Source organism: Scyliorhinus canicula, chromosome 3, assembly GCF_902713615.1.
Source record: "Scyliorhinus canicula chromosome 3, sScyCan1.1, whole genome shotgun sequence".
Taxonomy (NCBI): domain Eukaryota; kingdom Metazoa; phylum Chordata; class Chondrichthyes; order Carcharhiniformes; family Scyliorhinidae; genus Scyliorhinus; species Scyliorhinus canicula.
In genome coordinates this window covers 57817798-57837358 of record NC_052148.1, presented here as the reverse complement: position 1 = coordinate 57837358, position 19561 = coordinate 57817798, and the positions used below count along the sequence as shown (strand labels likewise).

General features: G+C 44.5%; 1 protein-coding gene across 1 annotated transcript in view; it reads right to left on the bottom strand.

The window, feature by feature from the left end:
* Positions 1–19561, bottom strand: part of malt1 (MALT paracaspase 1) — a 142218-nt gene that overhangs the window by 68840 nt on the left and 53817 nt on the right. Inside the window, exons 6-9 of the mRNA XM_038790594.1 lie at positions 18379–18557; positions 10406–10502; positions 5156–5182; positions 1192–1245 (exon numbers count right to left, since the gene is read on the bottom strand). Coding sequence (XP_038646522.1) covers positions 1192–1245; positions 5156–5182; positions 10406–10502; positions 18379–18557 — 357 coding nt within the window. The remainder of the gene's footprint in view (positions 1–1191; positions 1246–5155; positions 5183–10405; positions 10503–18378; positions 18558–19561) is intronic.

The following is a 19561-nucleotide window of genomic DNA, read 5'->3' as shown; positions in this document are numbered from 1 at the left end:
CTACAGTGGGCCAAGCACACATGGAGCTGTAAGTGGGACAATAGGAACCTGCGGGTTTACCAAGACCTGAGTGAGGTGGCCTGGAGAAGAGCAGGCTTCAGCCAGATTAGGTTGAAACTTTTTTTTTAAATGAAGTTCGGACTATTGTATCCGGCCCATCTCTGGGTCACGCACGAGGAACAGCAACGGTCATGTTTATTTTTGTTTTGCTTTTCTGTTCTTTTAAAAAAGGTTTCTTGTTTTTCGTTCTGTGGAAGCTGTTTGTAATGCCTTTTACATTGATTTGGGACCAGTGGTAGAACTGAGTGAGTTAAGGTTTTCATTTGCACTGTAGGGGGATGAAGGTGTGCTTGCTTAGATCTTGGTATTTTTCTGTCGGGCAATTGTGTGGGGATTGTTTGATGTTGGAGTATGTTTGTATGAGCGGGGGGGGGACAATAGGTGGGAGACTATCCAGTGCCAGGGATGGGGGCCACCAAGCTAGCTGGGCGGGCTAGCGCATGGAAGCGCAGTGGGGGGTGTGCATATGTTTGGTCGACTTTGCGGAAATTAATCGTCAGCAGAAGGGGGGGGGAGCATTAGTTTAGCTTAGAGTACAGGGTTAATAAAAGCGGGACCTGTTTATAGTTTCATGTACATTGTTTATTTTGTTGTTATAATACCAAAACACCTCAATAAAATGTTTATTGAAAAAAAAAGTTGGAGGATCAGAATCCCATTCCAAACTGCTCTGGCTCGCTTTAACCACTGTTAAAACCAATTCATTGGTGGTGGTGGTGGGGTTGTGGGAAGGTCGCGGTTAGCTCAGTTGGCTAGATAGTGAACATGCGGTTCAGAATAACACTAACTGTGCGATTCAATTCCTCTTCCAGATGAGGTAGATTTGGGAACTGCCTCCTTGCCCAACCCCTGACAGTGTGTGGCACTGGCAAACCACTACTGACAAAAACCTCCAAAACAACTGCTCCAGATCAAGCATCAGCAGACAATGAGCTAAGGATCTGCCTTTAGACAGAGGACACATGAATGAGTGAATGCAAATTCAAGATGCACTTGTTTAATGAGATTGGATGATTTTGGCTCAATGACATTGCAAAAGGGAGAAATAGTAAGACTTCACTCTAACTCGGTGTATTGTATTTGCAGCATACCCACACAGAGAGAACAAAATAAGAAGGAAACTTGACTCACCATAATGTCTTTGGTTAAATTCTAAGTCCAGTGGTCCATCTTCAACTGGATTACCTGATGGTAGAAAAAGAAAGTTAATATTTCTGAGTAATCAATCACAGTACTATCTGGGTCAAACCTCTGTTTCGATAGTGACTCAGCATCACTTTCCAGAGTCTTAGTCAGTCCACTGATTATTTCATTTCTCCTTCAACTTCCATTTTATTCGTTTCCACTGAGAACAACTGTAGGTTGGAGAGAGCAAGATTCATTTGGATTTGGGTTTATTGTCATGTGTACCGAGGTACAGTGAAAAGTATTGTTCTGCGTGCAGTCCAGACAGATCGTTCCATCGTGAAACACATAGGGCATATGATACATACACAATGTAAACACATAGACACAGACATCGGTGAAGCATGTGGAGTGTAGCACTACTCAGTAGAGAAGATGCATGGAGAGATCAGTTCAGCCCATAAGAGGGTCATTCAGGAGTCTGGTAACAGTGGAGTAGAAACTGTTTTTCAATCTATTAGTTGGTATTCTCAGAATTTTTTATCTCCTGCCCGATGGGAGAGAGAATAACCCGGGTGGGAGGGGTCTTTGATTATGCTAGCTCAGCATCATTGATGCAGACAGGGGTGTATCTGATACTTCGCTACCTGAAGTCAATGACTAGCTCCTCAGTTTTGCTGACGTTGAGGCAGAGATTGTTGTCGTTACACCATGCCACTAGGTTCTTTATCTCACTCTTGTACTCTGACTCATTGTTCGAGATTCAACCCATTGCGGTTGCGTCATCAGCAAATTTGTAGATGGATTTAGAACCAAATTCTGCCACACAGACGTGTGAGCATAGGGAGTATAGTAGGAGGCTCTGTATGCAGCCTTGTGGGACCCTGGGATTGAGGACTTCGTGGGGAAGGTGTTGTTTATCCTTCCTGATTGTGGTCTATGGGTCAGGAAGTAGAGGATCTAGTTGCAGAGGGAGGAGCCAAGTCCTAGGTTTTGGAGTTTTGATACGAGTTTGACTAGGATTATGGTGTTGAAGGCAGAGCTGTAGTCAATGAATAGGAGTCTGACGCAGGCATCTTTGTTGTCAAGATGCTCCAGGATGAGCATAGGACAAAGGAGATCTCGGAGTACTTCATAATGATAGATGTCAAGGCCAGTCATTTTTATGATTACTAACCTCATCTTACTTTGAGACATAACATGTGCTGAGTGTACACTTGGGAAGAATTTACACATGTTAAAAGCCTCTTGCCCATGTTAAATGGCAACCACAGATGCCCAAAAAGGAACGGACCATTTTCAAGGCATCAATGGCTCCTATTTAACACAGATGAGAGGCTTCTCAATCATGAAAATTCTGATCCACGGTCCAAACCATCTCAGGAATCTCCGGAGATTGTCCTTTATTACTCCCATTCATGCCAGTAAAACCAACAGCAGCATGGTTCAATTTCTGCCACTAGACTTTTTGCAGCCTTCTTAATAATTTTAATCCTCATACTGTATGTGCGAGTGTTCCAAACTGAAACACTGGTTTTGCGTGGTGTATTATTTTGGGATATTGGAGAGAACCGTCTGCTGAACCCGTGAGAACTCAAACCTTTATTTCATTAAACAACAATAAAAGTATTTATTGAAGTATAAGAAAGATAATGAACACTACAAAGAATAATCTTTTACTTCGGCATATTAACAGTAAGCACATCGACTGGAAATCCAAAAACATCTATTACCCCCATAATCCTAAATTCTACTGAGACCCCTCCATTTCCCAAACAACAATCATAAATCTATTGGTCAAATCTAGCCAGTCACTACCACACCGCATGGCCTAAGTGACCAGGACTTGGGAATAATAATAATCTTTATTATCACAAGTAGGCTTACATTAACACTGCAATGAAGTTACTGTGAAAAGCCCCCTGTTGCCACATTCTGGCTCCTCTTCGGGTTCACAGAGGGAGAATTCAGAATGTCCAAATTACCTAACAGCATTGTCTTTCGGGACTTGTGGGAAGAAAACAGAGCGCCCGGAGGAACCCACGCAGACACGGGGAGAATGTGCTGACTCCAGACAGACAGTGACCCAAGCCGGGAATCAAACCGGGGACCGTTGGTTCAGAAACAAAAATGATATTTTGCATAAACGAGCTTTTGCCTTCATCTCTAGCTGAGCTGTATCCTGAGGTGGGGTGCCCTCCTCTCTCACTTACTGTTGCTTCTTCAATACCTTATCTGTGACTCGCATGCTTCCTGGCTCATAGCACTTTGACTGCTAAATGTATCAATTGCAAAGAACACCCTGTTGCCTGTTCTTCCTGTTCCTCCTTTCTCTTAGTTGCTGCCCAGACATGGTTTACAAAATACATGGCAGTTTGAGCTTACTTGTGCAAAAACAATACATTCCTTTTATTAGTATCCTACCATTTCATGACGCTACACTGCAGTCTTTCCACCCCATGAGAAAGGATTTTCTCTTAAATCCACAGATCTTCTACTAAGCATTTAACAGACAAGACATACTCAAGATGACATGAATGAAGACTTGCTTGTGGGGAATAGTCTTAAGGTGCTGAATTGGAAAAAAGTATCCAGAAACAAAATATTACTGGCTTTTCCATCTCAAGAGAGTAGGAGGAGGGGAACTCAAGCAGGTTACTCCCCGTGATATGTTTCAGATCGGGCTTCAGCACATTCACTCAGAAGGTTTCTCATCTTTGCACTGCATTGTACATGAGAAGCTTTAACATGTGAAGAGTGTTGTAAGAGTTTTCTCAGTTGGTATCATGAAGAGGTTCTGATGCTTGTATGGTTGAATTGTGGTGTTTATTGGTTACACATCACTATGTATATATATGTGCAAAGTATAGGCCAGACTATGATTTCATTCTATGTTTATTTTCACTCGGTCTCTGCATACTCTTAGGCTGACCCAGATCCCTTGACATGTGAACCTTTACATCACACTGTACTGTTCTCCAGTCGTACATTAGCCATTGATGTGCCAAACACCTTTACACTACAACGAGGAGGAGAGAGAATGAACAGGTCCCCTGTACCTATCCAGAAAATGCTTGTTTGAGACATTCAGCTGAGGATATGACAGGATGTGGCTGCAATGCTTCAGTCTATTGACCAAGCTCTGCCCAGAATTTGCTGCAACGTCAATATTGGAAAGAATGGCGTTAATTTTGATTATTGCGCCTCCCAATTTTCCAGCGACAAATTCACACTTCAATTTGCTGAAACAAATAATTAGAATATTCTGCAGCAAGCAGAAGGCCAGGGTTGGGAGCACCTCAACTAGTATCTGTTACACAGGTGTGGGGGCCTGCCTCAGCATGGAACAAGAAATTATTCAACAGGGATTATATTTTTGAGAAATGGCTCTGATCTGGTAAGATGGCAATGGGTCACGGCATGCACGGACAAAATGTTCAGGTCGGGTTTAGTGTGATTAATGAGTTTATACTGGAATAGTACAGATGTATAAATTGAAGAAGAACCCTGAACACTGTGTAATTCTTAGCCATATTTCATTACTACAGTAGTTGCATGCCATGCTTCGAGTATGAGCTCAATAAATATTGATAAGAAAATATAACCAGTGAGGGGAATGCAACATGTCTGGTTGTCTGAGCACATATTGTATTGTTTAATACGAGTTTATGATTTCAATGTAATCCCAGAACAAAGGCTACCATTAACCAACCTACAGAGGGATTAAACACCGTGTTGACTCAGAGCATTCCAATGCCAACACTGTAATGGTCTAAGTGGCTGTAATGATCACATGTGCAATAATTCAGACTTCAATGAGGGTAAAGTTAATTTGCAATCACACTTTTTCAGTGAGAATATTAGCATCATTCATGGGAGTAATATGCGGATATGATACATATTGCATCTTCCAATATGGAAAGTAAAGTTTATTTCTGTAGAACACATTGTTTTATAAAAATGCACTTACCCATTTCTTCAGGATACTTCACCTCATCTGAAAGAGATTTAGAAAAGAAAATGTTAGTAACAGTGAAAAATATAAACCCAGGGCGCGATTTAAATGCCTTGACGCACACGACTTGCGACGCTCAGACCGCCTCACGAGGTCTAATGAGATGTCTGTGCCCGATTCTCCCGAGGCCCGGGAACAAATACCTGCACTTGGGAGACCTCGCCATGGCGACATCCACCACTGGTCCCACAAAAATGGACCAGGCGTAACAGCAGCTGGCGGGGTCTCCCAGGTCATTCGGGGCCCCTGGTGGTCAGGCTCTGGGTGGGGTGGTACCCCTGGCGCTCCCACTGGCACCTTGGCACTGCCATCCCAGCAGCTTGGCACTGACACCGGGCACCCTGGCAGTGCCCATTTGATATTACCAGGGTTCCTGGATGTCATTGCCAGGCTGGCAGTGGAATTGCCACGATGCCAATGCCAAGATGCCCAGGTGCCAGGTTGTCCATGCTAAGGATTGGGCCCGGGGGTGTCGTGTCCTTAAGAAGTGGGGTGAAGGGGACCGGGGGACCCCCAAAAAGGTAAATTGGGCAGTGGGCGGGATACAGAGGCCACGGTGGGTTTCCAAGAGGGGTCAAAAGATCGAGGCAGCATTTTAAATTGTGCCCTGATCTCTTCCTACACCGACGAGATGAGTCAGTGCAGAAAGTGAGGGAATTTTAGCCTTGGCGGGGCATTCCCGACTTGAGACCAAAAAAAACGGCAGATCCCGTTAGATAGTGGAGTCATTCGGGCATCGCAGGCGCTGAGAAAGACCCCACTATTATCACCGAAATCAGGAGTTTTTTTGTTGTGCATTACATCGCGCTTCCTGTGTTTCAATCCTTTTAGATCTAACAGAAATCCCATCTAACCTGGAGGCTAAAGTAACGAGTCCAAAAAAGGAAAAGAAACAACCGTTAAAATAAAGCAGACCTGCCCGGCATTGACCCTTTCCCCATGAATCAGATTGAAGGCAATCGGTCATTATCTAATAAAAGAACAGGACTCCAGCAAGCTGTCATGCCTCTAAAATATCCCTTTTGATGACTTTAAGAAAAAGAAAGTGTCCCATGCTGGAAGTCTGAAATAAAGCCAGAAAGTTATAGAAATAAACTGGAGTCCAGTTCTGAACCGGGTTATGACAGGTTCCCTGGTGGTGGAGGGTGCGAACAACAAAAAATTAATTGATGGCAGTGACTGGAAGATCTCGCTGCTGGCCAATTGTGGGCTGCCTCCACCACAGCAAAATACGCCATTGTGTGTGTTTGTGTGTGTGGGGGGCAGGGGGAGTGGAAGAGAATCCCTCCCATGGAATATGTTTAAGATAGAAATTGATAGATTTCTGATTAACAATAATGTAAAGGGTTATGGAGATCGTGTGGGTAAAAGGCACTGAAGTGTCTGATCAGCCATGATCGTCTTGAATGGTGGAACAGGCCGAATGACCCACTCCTGTTCCAATGAACATCTGTCATAAATCCCACAATGGTGACTTCTATATGCTAAGGTTCGCTTCATTTTTCTTTTGGATAGAAGGATAGCCCATTTCCATCTTCCGCTGGAGAAATCATTTGAGCTTGAAAGTAAGCAGCATGCGTTCTAATGAACTGCTTTATAACACATAGCCGTTGGCACATTGCACAGCAACTGGTGCACTGCACCAAGGTCCTTACAGTTATCACAATAATAATCTTTCTAAGTGTTACAAGCAGGCTCACATTAACACCGCAATGAGGTTACTGTGAAAATCCCCTACTCGCCACACTCCGGCACCTGTTCAGGTACACAGAGGCAGAATTCAGAATGTCCAATTCACCTAACAGCACGTCTTTCGGGACTTGTGGGAGAAAACTGGAGCACCCGGAGGAAACCCACGCAGACACGGGGAGAACGTGCAGACTCCCAAAGACAGTAACCCAAGCCGGGAATTGAACCTGGGACCTTGGCGCTGTGATGCAGCAGTGCTGACCACTGTGCTACCGTGCCGGCCTTTACAGTTTACAATTAGAGTGCCTCTAAATGAGAGAAAATCAGTGTGAAGAATAGTATCAGTAACATATTACACATGCTTCTGACATGAGCCAAGATTCAAAATATACCCTCTTATCCATTTCTGTCCTATTTGAATTTGGTACTTACTGGGGTGAGGGTATTAACATGGGAGAATATAATACTTTCAATTTCAAGCATTCAATGTCTGCACCTAATTATGCAGCACTTGACCTAGAAACATACGGTGCTGCCAACCTTAACCCAATCTCAGTAGAACATCGAAATTTTTTTATCACTGAGCACAGCAACATTGTGATACTTTTAAAATTAATTCTTGATATAAGAGCACTGCGTGCCAGGCCAGCATTTGTTACCCATACATAATTGTCCTTGTCATATAGTGCAGTGATGTTGAGGGAGAAGATCCAGCATTTTGACTCAGTAGCCAATGAAGGAACTGCTATATAGTTCCAAGCCAGTATGCATGTGTGATTCAGATTAAATGTTGCTGTTAGTCGTGTTCCTATGCACCTGCTGTCCTTCATATTCAATCTGATAGAGGTTGTCAGTTTGGAAGCTGCTTTTAGAAGGAGCTTTGTTGAGTTGTTTCAGTGCATCTTGTAAATGCACATACTGCTGCACTGTGCACCAGTGGTAGAAAGAATGAATGTTTAAAGGGAGTGGATGGGGTGCTGGTCATAAGAGCAAAGAAAAGTACAGCACAGGGAGAGGTCGTTCGCCCCTCCAAGCCTGTGCCAATCATGATGCCCTAACCAAGCAAGACCTTCTGCCCTTACTCTGTTCGTATCCCTCTATTTCCTCCCTATTCATGTACCCATCGAGATGCCTTTTAAATGTTGCTAATGTGCCTGCTTCCACCACATCCTCTGGCAGCACATTCCAGGCACCCACCACTCTGCATGAAAAATGTACCCTGCACATCTCCCTTAAACTTTCCCTTGCACCAGTGCCACCTTGTAATTGACACTTTCACCCTTGGAAAAAGCCTGACTATCCATCTTGTCTATGCCTCTCATAATATTGTAGCTCTCTAACAGGTCTTCCCTCAGCCTCCGTCTTTCCAGTGAAAATAATTCTAGTTTATTCAACCTCTCCTCATAGCCAACACCCACGAGACCAGGCAACATCCTGGTGAACCTTCTTTGCACTGTCTCCAAAGCTTCCACATCCTTCTGATAATGTAGTGACCAGAACTACACTCAATACTCCAAATGCGGCCGAGCAAGGCTTTATATCACTGCAACATGATTTCCTAACTCCTGCACTCAATGCGTCGGCTGTTGAAGGCCAGCATGCCATATGCCTTCTTAATCACCGTGGCCACCTGTGTTGCCACTTTTAGGGAACTGTGGATCTGCACGTCCAGATCCTTCTGTATGTTAATGTTCCTAAGAGTTCTGCCATTAGCAGTATATTTCATACCAAGGTTATTCATGTAGGCTATTTTGTGGTGGATGGCATCGAGATTCTTGAGTGTTGTTGGAGCTGCACTCATCCAGGCAGTGGAGAGTATTTATAGTCTTGACTTGTGCTTTGTAAATGGTGGATAGGCTTTGGGGAGTCAAGAGGCAAGTTACTCGCCTCAGAATTCCCAACCTCTGGCCAGCTGTTGCAGCCACTGTATTCATAAGGCAATATTTATAAGGCAGTCCAGTTAATCTACTGGTTAATGGTAACCTCCATTATTGCTGGTGGGGGATTCAGTGATGGTAATGCCATTGAATGACAAGAGAAGATGATTAGATTCTATCTTGTTGGAGATGGTTGTTTCCTGGCACTTGTGTGACATTAATTTTACTTAGATATTATGCAGGTCTTGCTGCATGCAGGCACAGAGTGCTTCAGTATATGAGGAATTGTGAGCATAGAACATAGAAAATACAGCACAAAACAGGCCCTTCGGCCCACAACAGGTGCTGAACACTGCAATCAGAAGTTGACCTTTAGTTGAAAGGAAGGATACTAATAAATCAGCTGAAATGCTTGAGCCTCGGATACAACCCTGAATAACTCCTGTAACCATGCTCTGGTGGGTGGCCTCCAATAACCACAACCATCTTCCTTTGTTCTAGGTATGGCTCCAACCAGTGGAGAATTTTTCCCCTGATTCCCATTTTCTTAGAGCTCCTGATGCCACACTTGGTCAAATGTGACCTCGATAACAATGGCAGTCACCTCTGGAATTCAGCTCCTTGGCTATAATGATGTGTGGTGCCAAGTGGCGCTAGCAGAACCCAAATTGAACATCAGAGAGATGATTGTTCCCGAGTAAGTGCCTTGATAGCATGTTGACGACGCTTTCCATTGCTCTGCTATGATTGAGAGCAGACTGATGGGGCATTAAGTGACATGATTGGATTTCTCCTGCTATTTGTGGACAAGTTATACATGAGCAATTTTCCACATTGCAGAGTAGATGCCGTAGTTGGAGTTGCACTGGAACAGCTTGGCTAAAGGTATGGCTAATTCTGAAGCAAAAGTCTTTAGTGCTGCAATGTGATGTTGTCAGGGCCCACATGCTTTGCAGTATCCAGTGCCTTCAACTGTTTCAACTGTTTCTTGATATCAGATGGAATGAATTGAATTGGCTGAAGACTCGCACATATGATGGTGGGGGCCTCAGGTGAAGGACGAGAGGGATTATTCACTCAACATTTCTGGCTAATGATGGTTGTGAGTGCTTCAGCCTTGTCTTTTACTATCAAAGTGACACTGGTAATTTAGTGCTTATCTAGAGGCAGCCTATGCTCATCAACCACATCAACGTTGAATGGTTTATTGATCTGACTGATGAATAGCTGGGCAGAATTGGCTGAAGGCCCTCAAATTATCTTCATGCGCCACCTTCTTGAACCCCTGCAGGCCATGTGGTGTAGGTACATCCGCAGTACTGTTCGTGAGTGAGTTTCAGAATTCATAATAACTTCATAAGTTGAGCTTCCAGTCAAGACATCAACTGGATGAAATCATCTGAACCATCACACTGCTCACCCCTGGCTTCAGAAAAAACATGTGCCATTTTTGGCCAATGAATATGCCTGTGATGAGTTAAGATTTTCTCTCTCACCTCCCCATCTTGCACAGTAAATGTAGCATCTCATTGTTACGAATAATGGGCTCATTTTGATTATATGTACTTTGTTACACAATGTCAAATCTCAATTACATTTTTGAATAATATTGATAACATCAAAAGGATTAACTTCTTACCTATGAGAACATCTGCTTCCAGACTCCATTGTTCTGCTTTGTCATTGTACACATGGCAACGGTACTGTCCCTGGTTGTCCCGATTTACTTTACTTATCTAGTTTAAATTAAAGGCATATTTGGATAAGTTACTGATATCATGTATCAGGATAAATTCTTCACATTCACATTGTTAAACAGGATACTTATTGAAAAGACATGCAGACCAGGTAATTGCGTGAGATGTATCTTTTATGAATGATTCTCAAACATTTTTGGTTGGAGAACCCCTTTTCAAATAAATTCGTAATCGCGAACACCGTCCCTCTGAATTATAATATATAATATATGATATTTCCAATATGAAAGTGTTGTATACAAAGTGCTTTTTAAATAATTTAAAGAAAACAGGTATTTACTTACAGTTATCAATGAAATAGGTGTTCCTTCTCATTACATAGGAACATAGAACAGTACAGCACAGAACAGGCCCTTCGGCCCTCGATGTTGTGCTGAGCAACTATCACCCTGCTCAAACCCACGTATCCACCCTATACCCGTAACCCAATAACCCCCCCCCCCCCCCCCTTAACCTTACTTATTAGGACACTACGGGCAATTTAGCATGGCCAATCCACCTAACCCACACATCTTTGGACTGTGGGAGGAAACTGGAGCACCCGGAGGAAACCCACGCACACACGGGGAGGACGTGCAGACTCCGCACAGACAGTGACCCAGCCGGGATTCGAACCTGGGACCCTGGAGCTGTGAAGCATTTATGCTAACCACCATGCTACCGTGCTTACCAAGCTTCTCTACCAATGGAGCCCAGAGAGAACAAGAGCCCAAAGGAAGAAGGAGCCCGAGGGGGCTGGAACTCAAGAGTACACAGGGGCTTTGGGTTTCGGAGGGAGCAGTGTCATGTGAGAGTACCTTTAAAAAATGGGTGTTTAAGAAATGTACCTTTAAGAAATGGGTGTTTATCAGTGATGTCAGAGTGTGGGTGGAGCTGGGCTGTCTGTCAGCTTTTTACTTTTGTTTTAGGCGGTTTGCTGCAGGGTGTGTTTTAGTTTTGTTTTCAGTGTTGGAGCTGAAGCCACACAAAGCAGGTGTACTGTTGTTTTCTCTGCCATGAAAAGACTATCTCTTGATCATTTGGAGAATTCAGAATTATAAATGTTCTCGATAGAGAATGTAAACCTAATATGCTTCTGTTAAAAGGTGTTTCTTTTGTCTTCTGGATGTTGTTTGGGAAGTTATTAAGGATTACTTAGTGTTGTATTCTTTGGGGGTTGTATTTGAATTGATGGTTGCTAAGATGTTCACTGTATGTTTTAAAAAGGTTAACCTGAGTTCATAGAATAAACATTGTTTTGCTTTAAAAAGTACTTTTCGATTTCTGCTGTACCACACCTGTAGAGTGGGCCGTGTGCTCCCCATAACCACAATCTAGTAAAAGTTGTGGGTCAGGTGATCTCCATGATACATTTTGGGTTTTTCTAAACCCCGGCCCATAATAGCAGACAGAGGTAAAGATTCATAGTGGGAGTAGAGAAGGAGCAATCGAAAGAGTAATAGTGGGAGCAAAGCACAGGCGCTGTGTTGTGAACCCTCTGGAAAGTCTCTGCACACCCCAGGGGTCAGCATGCCCCAGTTTGAGTGCCCCTGGTTTACGATTTCCCAATATGCATTCACGCATGTAAATTTCCCGCAAGCAGCGTGAATATGAGACATTCGTTCTGTAACCTTTTTTTCCCCCCATACAAAGTAAAGAAATAATATTGTAATCAACCCTCAGAAAGAAGCATTTTGAATTTAGGGAACAGACCTCAGCATTTATTTATAGATTTAGTGCCTTGCACAACCTCAGGACAAACAAGTGTAGTGACTATTGTAATCTCGAAAATGCTTCAGCCAATTTTCCTACAGTAAGATCCCACAAATAAAAATGAGATGAATGAAATTATAATATGTTTTAGCAATATTGTTTGAGAGATAAATATTGGTCAGGACATTGTAGAAAACTCCCCTGCTCTTCTTAGAATACCACCCGAGGGCAGGAGGAGCCTCAGTTGAATGCCAGATCCAAAATACAGCACCTCCGACTGTGCAGAACTCCCTCAGTGCTGCATTAATGTGTCTTCCTGAATCATGTACATATTGCTCTGCAATAACACTTGAACTCATGTTCTTCTGCATCAGAGGAGTGAGTGCTACCCATTGAGCTAAGGTGGACACTGGTCACAAAAAATAATTGGGTGGATTTTGACTTTTGGGAGAATGATTTGTGGAACAACCTGGTCAGCAATGAAGAGGCCTCCACAATCTTGAGACTCTGGCCTTCTTTAATCTTGGCAGGTGAACTGCAGGACCACAAAGAGGCATGCTGGATTGAGGCCTCAAGATCAGATTGAAGCGGTTGCAAGCAAAGTCAGGCAAAGCAGGTTAGAATTAGGTATTGGGCAAGTCAGAAGTTTCAAAATAAAAAATCAATAGCTATTGATCCAGAGGGAGATATTCCAGGATAACTCCCTGGTTTCCTTCAAATAGTGCAATGGAATTCTCCATATCCCTCTTTAATATCAGGGTAGATTACGTCCTGATTTGAGTTTCAAACCTGCAACCTATTGATTCAGAGAATGCTATTATTCATCAGTTAAAACAAGTTTCCAGAAAAATGAATAGTCAGAATGGCACAGAAGGAGGCCATTTTGCTCATCGAGTCCATGCTGATTTTCCATGAAGCCATTCTGGCAGTTCCATGCTCCAACTCAATTCCCAGAGTGGAATCACCTCTGCACCCTTGCTCAAAACATTAAAACCTGAATCTTCTAATCCTTGCACCATCAGCTAATGCGAACAGCTTTTCTTTGTCTACCGTATCTAAACTTGTGAAGGAAAATCCCAAAGCCTTTCATTCGTATGTAAGGAGCAAGAGGATAACTAGAGAAAGGACTGGTCCACTCAAAGACAAAAGAGGGAATTTATGCGTGGACTCAGAGGAAATGGGTGAGATTCTTAATGAGTACTTTGCATCGGTATTCACAAAGGAGAGGGACAAGACGGATGTTGAGGCTAGGGATGGATGTTTAAATACTCTAGGTCAAGTTGTCATACGGAAGGGGGAAGTTTTGGGTATTCTAAAAGACATTAAGGTGGACAAGTCCCCAGGACCGGATCTATCCCAGGTTACTGAGGGAAGCGAGGGTTGAAATAGCTGGGGCCTTAACAGATATCTTTGCTGCATCCTTGAGCATGGGTGAGGTCCCGGAGGACTGGAGAATTGCTAATGTTGTCCCTTTGTTTAAGAAGGGTAGCAGGGATAATCCAGGGAATTATAGACCTGTGAGCTTGACGTCAGTGGTAGGCAAACTGTTGGAGAAGATACTGAGGGATAGGATCTATTCACATCTGGAAGAAAATAGACTTATCAGTGATAGGCAGCATGGTTTTGTGCAGGGAAGGTCATGTCTTACAAACCTAATAGAATTCTTTGAGGAAGTGACAAAGTTAATTGATGAGGGAAGGGCTGTAGATGTCATATACATGGGGCGCGATTCTCCGCCCCCCCCACAACGGGTCGGAGAATAGCGGGAGGGCCTTCCCGACTTTTTTCCCGACCTCCCGCTATTCTCCCCCCCCCCCCCCCCCCACGGCCGCCCCACGACACGAATCGCTGCTCGCCGTTTTTTTACGGCGAGCAGCGATTCTTCCCTATCCGATGGGCCGATTTCCCAGGCCTTTACGGCCGTTTTCACAAATTTAAACACACCTGCTATCACAGTTCGTGAAAACGGCCGCAAAGTGCCGAAATCGGTGGGCACCGATCGCAGGTAGCGGGTCCGATTCCCGCGCACTCTTTGTCCCTCCGCCGCCCCGCAGGATCAGTCCGCGGGGCGACTGAGGGGCATGACGGACCGCGCATGCGCGGGTTTGACGCATATGCGCGATGACGTCATCCGCGCATGCGCGGGTTGGAGCCGTCCAACCCGCGCATGCGTGGCTGACGTCATCGTGCACGTCAGCCGCCGTGAGTCTTGGTGGCCGGGCTTAGCGAACGTTCGCTAAGCCCGCGCTGCCGTTCTTCCCGGGGCCGCGATGCTAGCCCCGACCGGGGGGGGGTGAATCATGTCCCGGGAGGGGGCGCGGAGGATGCCGAGAAACACGGCCGGTTTCACGGCAGCCTTTACGACTCTCCGCATTTGCGGAGAATCGCGCCCATGGACTTTAGTAAGGCGTTTGATAAGGTTTCCCATGGCAGGTTGATGGAAAAAGTGAAGTCGTATGGGGTTCAGGGTGTACTAGCTAGATGGATAAAGAACTGGCTGGGCAACAGGAGACAGAGAGTAGTGGTGGAAGGGAGTGTCTCAAAACGGAGAAGGGTGACTAGTGGTGTTCCACAGGGATCCGTGCTCGGACCACTGCTGTTTGTGATCTACATAAATGACCTGGAGGAAGGTATAGGTGGCCTGATTAGCAAGTTTGCAGATGATACTAAGATTGGTGGAGTTGCAGATAGCGAGGAGGACTGTCAGAGAATACAACAAAATATAGATAGATTGGAGAGCTGGGCAGAGAAATGGCAGATGGAGTTCAATCCAGGCAAATGCGAGGTGATGCATTTTGGAAGATCAAATTCAAGAGCGGACTATATGGTCAATGGAAGGGTCTTGGGGAAAATTGATGTACAGAGAGATCCGGGAGTTCAGGTCCATTGTACCCTGAAGGTGGCAACGCAGGTTAATAGAGTGGTCAAGAAGGCCATACAGCATGCTTGCCTTCATCGGACGGGGTATTGAGTACAAGAGTCGGCAGGTCATGTTACAGTTGTATAGGACTTTGGTTCGGCCACATTTGGAATACTGTGTGCAGTTCTGGTCGCCACATTACCAGAAGGATGTGGATGCTTTGGAGAGGGTGCAGAGGAGGTTCACCAGGATGTTGCCTGGTATGGAGGGTGCTAGCTATGAAGAAAGGTTGAGTAGATTAGGATTGTTTTCGTTGGAAAGACGGAGGTTGAGGGGGAACCTGATTGAGGTCTACAAAATTATGAGAGGTATGGACAGGGTGCATAGCAACAAGCTTTTCCCAAGAGTGGCGGTGTCAGTTACAAGGGGTCACGATTTCAAGGTGAGAGGGGGAAAGTTAAGGGAGATGTGCGTGCAAAATCTTTTACGCAGAGGGTGGTGGGTGCCTGGAACGCTTTACCAGCGGAGGTGTTAGAGGTGGGCACGATAGCATCATTTAAGAGGCATCTAGACAGGTATATGAACGGGCAGGAATAGGAGACAGGTTTAGATAAAGGATCTGGATCAGCGCAGGCTGGGAGGGCTGAAGGGCCTGTTCCCGTGCTGTAATTTTCTTTGTTCTTTGTCTTTGTCACGATCTTGAGCACTTCTATCAAATCTCCCCAAAACCGCCTTTTCTCCAAAGAGAAAACCCACAACCTAACTTTGCAGCTAAAATGCCTCATCGCTGAAACTATTCTGCTAAATCTCCTCTGCACTTTCTCAAGGTCCCCCACATCCTACCTAGTGTATGGTGACCAGAACTGGACATGATACCCTAGTGGTGGACTGGCAGTGCTTTGAAAAGTTTCACTATTACTCCCTTGTTCGTGTACTCAAAACGATGATTTAGGAAGGCTAAGATCTCATGTGCTTTGCAAACTACTATCTCTTTCAAGGGTCTGTGCACATGAACCCCAAGTGTCCCTGTGCACTCATTACCATGGTCTCATTCTGTTCAAGTTGCCTCTCCCTATCCCTTTTGCCAAAATTCATCATCTCACTTCTCTGTTTTAATTTCATCTGTCACTTTTCTGTCCTGTTAGCACATCCATGTCCTGTTGCAGTTGGTTAGTATTGTCCTCGCTGTTTGCCACAGTATAAAGTTTGGCATCATCAGCCAATTTTGAAATTTTACTCTGTATTCTAATAGAACATAGAACAGTACAGCACAGAACAGGCCCTTCGGCCCTCGATGTTGTGCCGAGCAATGATCACCCTACTTAAACCCACGTAACCCGTATACCCGTAACCCAACAATCCCCCCATTAACCTTACACTACGGGCAATTTAGCATGGCCAATCCACCTAACCCGCACATCTTTGGACTGTGGGAGGAAACCGGAGCACCCGGAGGAAACCCACGCACACACGGGGAGGACGTGCAGACTCCACACAGACAGTGACCCAGCCGGGAATCGAACCTGGGACCCTGGAGCTGTGAAGCATTGATGCTAACCACCATGCTACCGTGAGGTAATTAATTTCTAAATACAAATAGACAGTGGCCTAACCACAGAACATTTTTCGATTAAGTTTTCTTTCCCTAAATTAAGGGGCAATTTAGCCTTCCCAATTCTCCTACACTGTACATCTTTGGGCTGTGGGGGTGAGACCCACGCAGGCACGGGGAGAATGTGCAAAATCCACACCGACAGTGATCTGGGGCTGGGATTGAACCCAGGTTCCTGGTGTCAGGAAGCAGCAGTGCTAACCACGGCGCCACCGTACCGTCCTGACCACAGAATATTAGGGAACCCCACTGTCTACCATCCTTCTCTCTGAAAATAACCATTTACTATGACTGACTGGTTCTGTCCGAAGCCATGTTTTTAATCCAAGCTGACAATGACCCTTTTACGTGATACTTTGTCAAATACGTTCTCAAAATTCATAAAGACAACTTCCCTTCATCAACCTTCACTGTTACTTCATCAAAACAATCCAATCAGATTAGTCAAACCTTTACCCCCTTTCTTTATCATTACCACTCTCCAATCCTTTGACACTTCTTCCCCCGTTGATTCACTGATTTTTTTTCCCATTACAGATCTAAGCCTTATGATACAATGATCACTCTTGTCCAAGTGTTCCCCCACAGACACTTGGCCAACTTGGCCCATCTCATCTCTTAGAATCTGGTCGAGCAATGTCTCCTGCCGAGTGAGACTGCAACCACGCTGGTCGAGGATGTTCTACTGAACACATTTCAGAAATTCCTCGCCCATTATTACCCTTTACTCCATTAATATTCCCATTTGATTTTTTGGTATTTCAAGATCCTAAAATTACTCGTCTACAGCACTTGCACATGTCTCATGATTTATTGCAGATGATTTCCCCTATTCCTCTATCTGGAGGCCTATAGAATAATCCAAGTACATGATCCTTACTACCTACCTACTATTTAATGTTGGCTGCCATTCACTTCTCATTTCTCCCTTTGCCAGTGTTATGTTCCTTTTCACTTTCCCTCTCCATTCATCGTATTACACTCACTTCCCTAATTAGTACTATCAGCCATATCCCTTTTTTCCTTCCCTATCTTTTCTGAACATTTTGTATCCCTGAATATTAAGTGTCCGGTCCTCACAATGGTCCTTGGTTCCATTACTGCCATTGCATATTGTTCCCATATGGCTATTTGCACTTGTAGCTCACCAACCTTATTCACTATATTTTGTTTGTTTACAATCATGCACTCTAAATCTAATCCTGTGTTCTTTCTTAGTGTGTTCCTATCTAATCTAGGGGAAGCAGTGCGTAGTGGTATTGTCACTGGATGAGTAATCCAAAGTCCCACGGTAATGCTCTGGGGACATGGGTTCAAATCCCACCAGGGCAGATGGTGGAATTTGAATTCAATTAAAATCTGGAATTAAAAGTCTAATAACGACCAGAAACCATTATCAATTGTTGTAAAAACCCATCTGGTTCACTAATGTCCTTTAGGGACGGGAATCTGCTGTCCTTACCTGGTCTGGTCTACATATGACTCCAGACACACAGCAATGTGGTTGACTTTTAAATGCCCTAATGGGATGGGCAATAAATGCTGACTCAGCCAGTGATGCCCACACTCCATGAACGAACAAAGAAAAAGATATCTAACCTAAACACGGTAGGGGAAAGAAAGTTGTACATTTAAACTGGGTATATTTTTCACGGGGTACACTTAAACAGCCATATTGCACTGAAAATTACCTTGTAGTGCCTTTCACAACCATTGCTGACTGGTAGTCTATTTCTTATCCATTGATAACGTGGCATTGGTATTCCAATTGCAGTACATTCCAATAGAAGTGTGTCTCCTATCTTCAGATTTTGGCTTTGCGGCTGGTTTATAATCTGAAGACTGGTCTCAGGTGTATAGAATCTTCTTCCTAGAAGGAAAATAATTCTATTTTCAACAGCTGATCATTAAATAATATTAGACTTTAAACTATAAAGTCATGAAAGTTATAAAAAGACGTGATAACAGAACATTTGGAACGCATTAACGGAATTGGACAAAGCCAGCATGGGTTTATGAAAGGCAAGTCATGCTTAACAAATTTACTGGATGTTTTTTGAGGATGTAACCAGTTGAACAGATAAGGGAGGACTATGGGTCCGAGCTACGCTTGCCTTTTTATGGGGTATGTGGAACATTCCTTGTTCCAGGCCTACCCGGGTCCCCTCCCACAACTCCTTTACCGATACATTGATGACTATTTTGGTGCTGCTTCATGCTCTCGTCCGGACCTGGAAAAATTCATCAATTTTGCTTGCAGTTTCCACCCCTCCATCACTTTCACCTGGTCCATCTCAGACACTTCCCTGCCCTTCCTTGATCTTTCTGTCTCCATTTCCGGCAATAGACTATCTACTAATATCCACTACAAGCCCACTGACTCCCACAGCCACCTGGACTACAGTTCTTCGCATCCTACACCCTGTAAGGACTCCATCCCTTTCTCTCAACTCTTTCGCCTCCGTCGCATTTGTTCCGACTATGCCACTTTCCAAAATGGTGCTTCGAAAATGTGTTTTTTTTCCTCAACCATGATTTCCCACCTACAGTTGTTGAAAGGGCCCTCAACAGTGTGCAGTCTATCTCCCGCGCCACTACCCTTGCCCCCTCACCTCCCTCCCAGAACAAGGATAGAGTCCCCCTCGTCCTCACATTTCATCCCACCAGCCTCCGCACCAAAGCATAATCCTCCGCCATTTTCACTCCCTCTGTCAGCATTCCGCAGAGACCGTTCTCTCCGAGACAATCTAGTCCACTCCTCCACCATACCCAGTACCTCTCCCATCACCCATGGCACCTTCCCATTCAATCGCAGAAGGTGTAATACCTGCCCCTTTACCTCTTCCGTGCTTAACATCCCAGGCCGAAAACACA